Source organism: Rhinopithecus bieti, unplaced genomic scaffold (genome assembly GCF_001698545.2).
Source record: "Rhinopithecus bieti isolate Rb0 unplaced genomic scaffold, ASM169854v2 repeat_19530, whole genome shotgun sequence".
NCBI lineage: Eukaryota > Metazoa > Chordata > Mammalia > Primates > Cercopithecidae > Rhinopithecus > Rhinopithecus bieti.
The window spans coordinates 1,042-2,452 of NW_016878772.1; the positions used below are offsets into that span (position 1 = coordinate 1,042).

At 48.3% G+C, this 1,411-nt stretch overlaps 1 protein-coding gene across 1 annotated transcript; it reads right to left on the reverse strand.

Moving 5' to 3' along the window:
* Window positions 1–340: 340 nt before the first annotated feature.
* On the reverse strand, window positions 341–1,408 carry LOC108525726 (tubulin alpha-1 chain). Its single transcript, XM_017866594.1, has one exon. It carries the CDS (start codon window positions 1,406–1,408, stop codon window positions 512–514), a length of 897 nt encoding a protein of 298 aa, XP_017722083.1. The 3' UTR covers window positions 341–511.
* Between the last annotated feature and the right edge of the window lie 3 nt (window positions 1,409–1,411).

A 1,411-nucleotide genomic window follows, 5' to 3' on the forward strand; every position in this document is an offset into this window, starting at 1 on the left:
GCCACTCTGAACAGCAGCAACTTAACAGATATTCAAAACGTATACTTCCCACACATAACTCATTAGTAACCACCCAGTCATGCTCTGAAGAGCTAAATGAGCTCTAGATTAGGAGAATGACTTTCATCAGTCTCTTGCCCCCTACACCAAGGGATGAGGTGGTAAACTAGTCTGAGAATCTAGGGCTTCTGCCTTTCTAGTCCCTTGAGCTTCCTTTTCCCTAGGGGTGACTGCACAGGAAGTAGGATCCTTGACACCACCAGCAAATTGCAGACTCTATACTCCAAATATAGATGAATCCAAAAACCAAGACACTTTTAGAAAACACAGAAAACAAAGCTTTTGATGTTAATGACTTTACTTTGAGACACGATGGAAAAATAGGTACACATGGAAAAGACATGATCACCAAGTGAAAACAATCTAATCAGAAAGCTTTAATGTCTGTCAGCTAAGCTGAAGCTGAAATCCTGGGAGCATGACATGCTGCAGGGCCAAAAGGAATGGGTAATTAGTATTCCTCTCCTTCTTCCTCACCCTCTCCTTCAACAGAATCCACACCAACCTCCTCATAATCCTTCTCAAGGGCAGCCATGTCTTCACGGGCCTCAGAGAACTCGCCTTCCTCCATCCCCTCACCCACATACCAGTGAACAAAGGCACGCTTGGCATACATCAGGTCAAACTTGTGGTCCAGGCGAGCCCAGGCCTCAGCAATGGCTGTGGTGTTGCTCAGCATGCACACAGCTCTCTGAACCTTGGCCAGGTCTCCACCAGGCACCACAGTGGGAGGCTGGTAGTTGATGCCAACCTTGAAGCCAGTGGGGCACCAATCCACAAACTGGATGCTGCGCTTGGTCTTGATGGTGGCAATGGCAGCATTGACATCTTTGGGAACCACATCACCACGGTACAACAGGCAGCAAGCCATGTATTTACCATGGCGAGGGTCACATTTCACCATCTGGTTGGCTGGCTCAAAGCAAGCATTGGTGATCTCTGCTACAGAAAGCTGTTCATGGTAGGCTTTCTCAGCAGAGATGACAGGGGCGTATGTGGCCAGAGGGAAGTGGATGCGGGGGTAGGGCACCAGGTTGGTCTGGAATTCTGTCAGGTCAACATTCAGGGCTCCATCAAATCTCAGGGAAGCAGTGATGGAGGACACAATTTGACCTATTAACCTATTCAGGTTAGTATAGGTTGGACGCTCAATATCAAGGTTTCTACGACAGATATCATAGATGGCCTCATTGTCTACCATGAAGGCACAATCAGAGTGCTCCAGGGTGGTGTGGGTGGTGAGGATGGAGTTGTAGGGCTCAACTACAGCTGTGGAAACCTGGGGCGCTGGGTAAATGGAGAACTCCAGCTTGGACTTCTTGCCATAATCAACTGAGAGACGTTCCATGAG

Coding starts and splice junctions, on each gene's coding strand:
- LOC108525726 (XM_017866594.1), bottom strand. CDS start 1,408: ATGGAACGTCTCTCAGTTGATTATGGCAAGAAGTCCAAGCTGGAGTTC.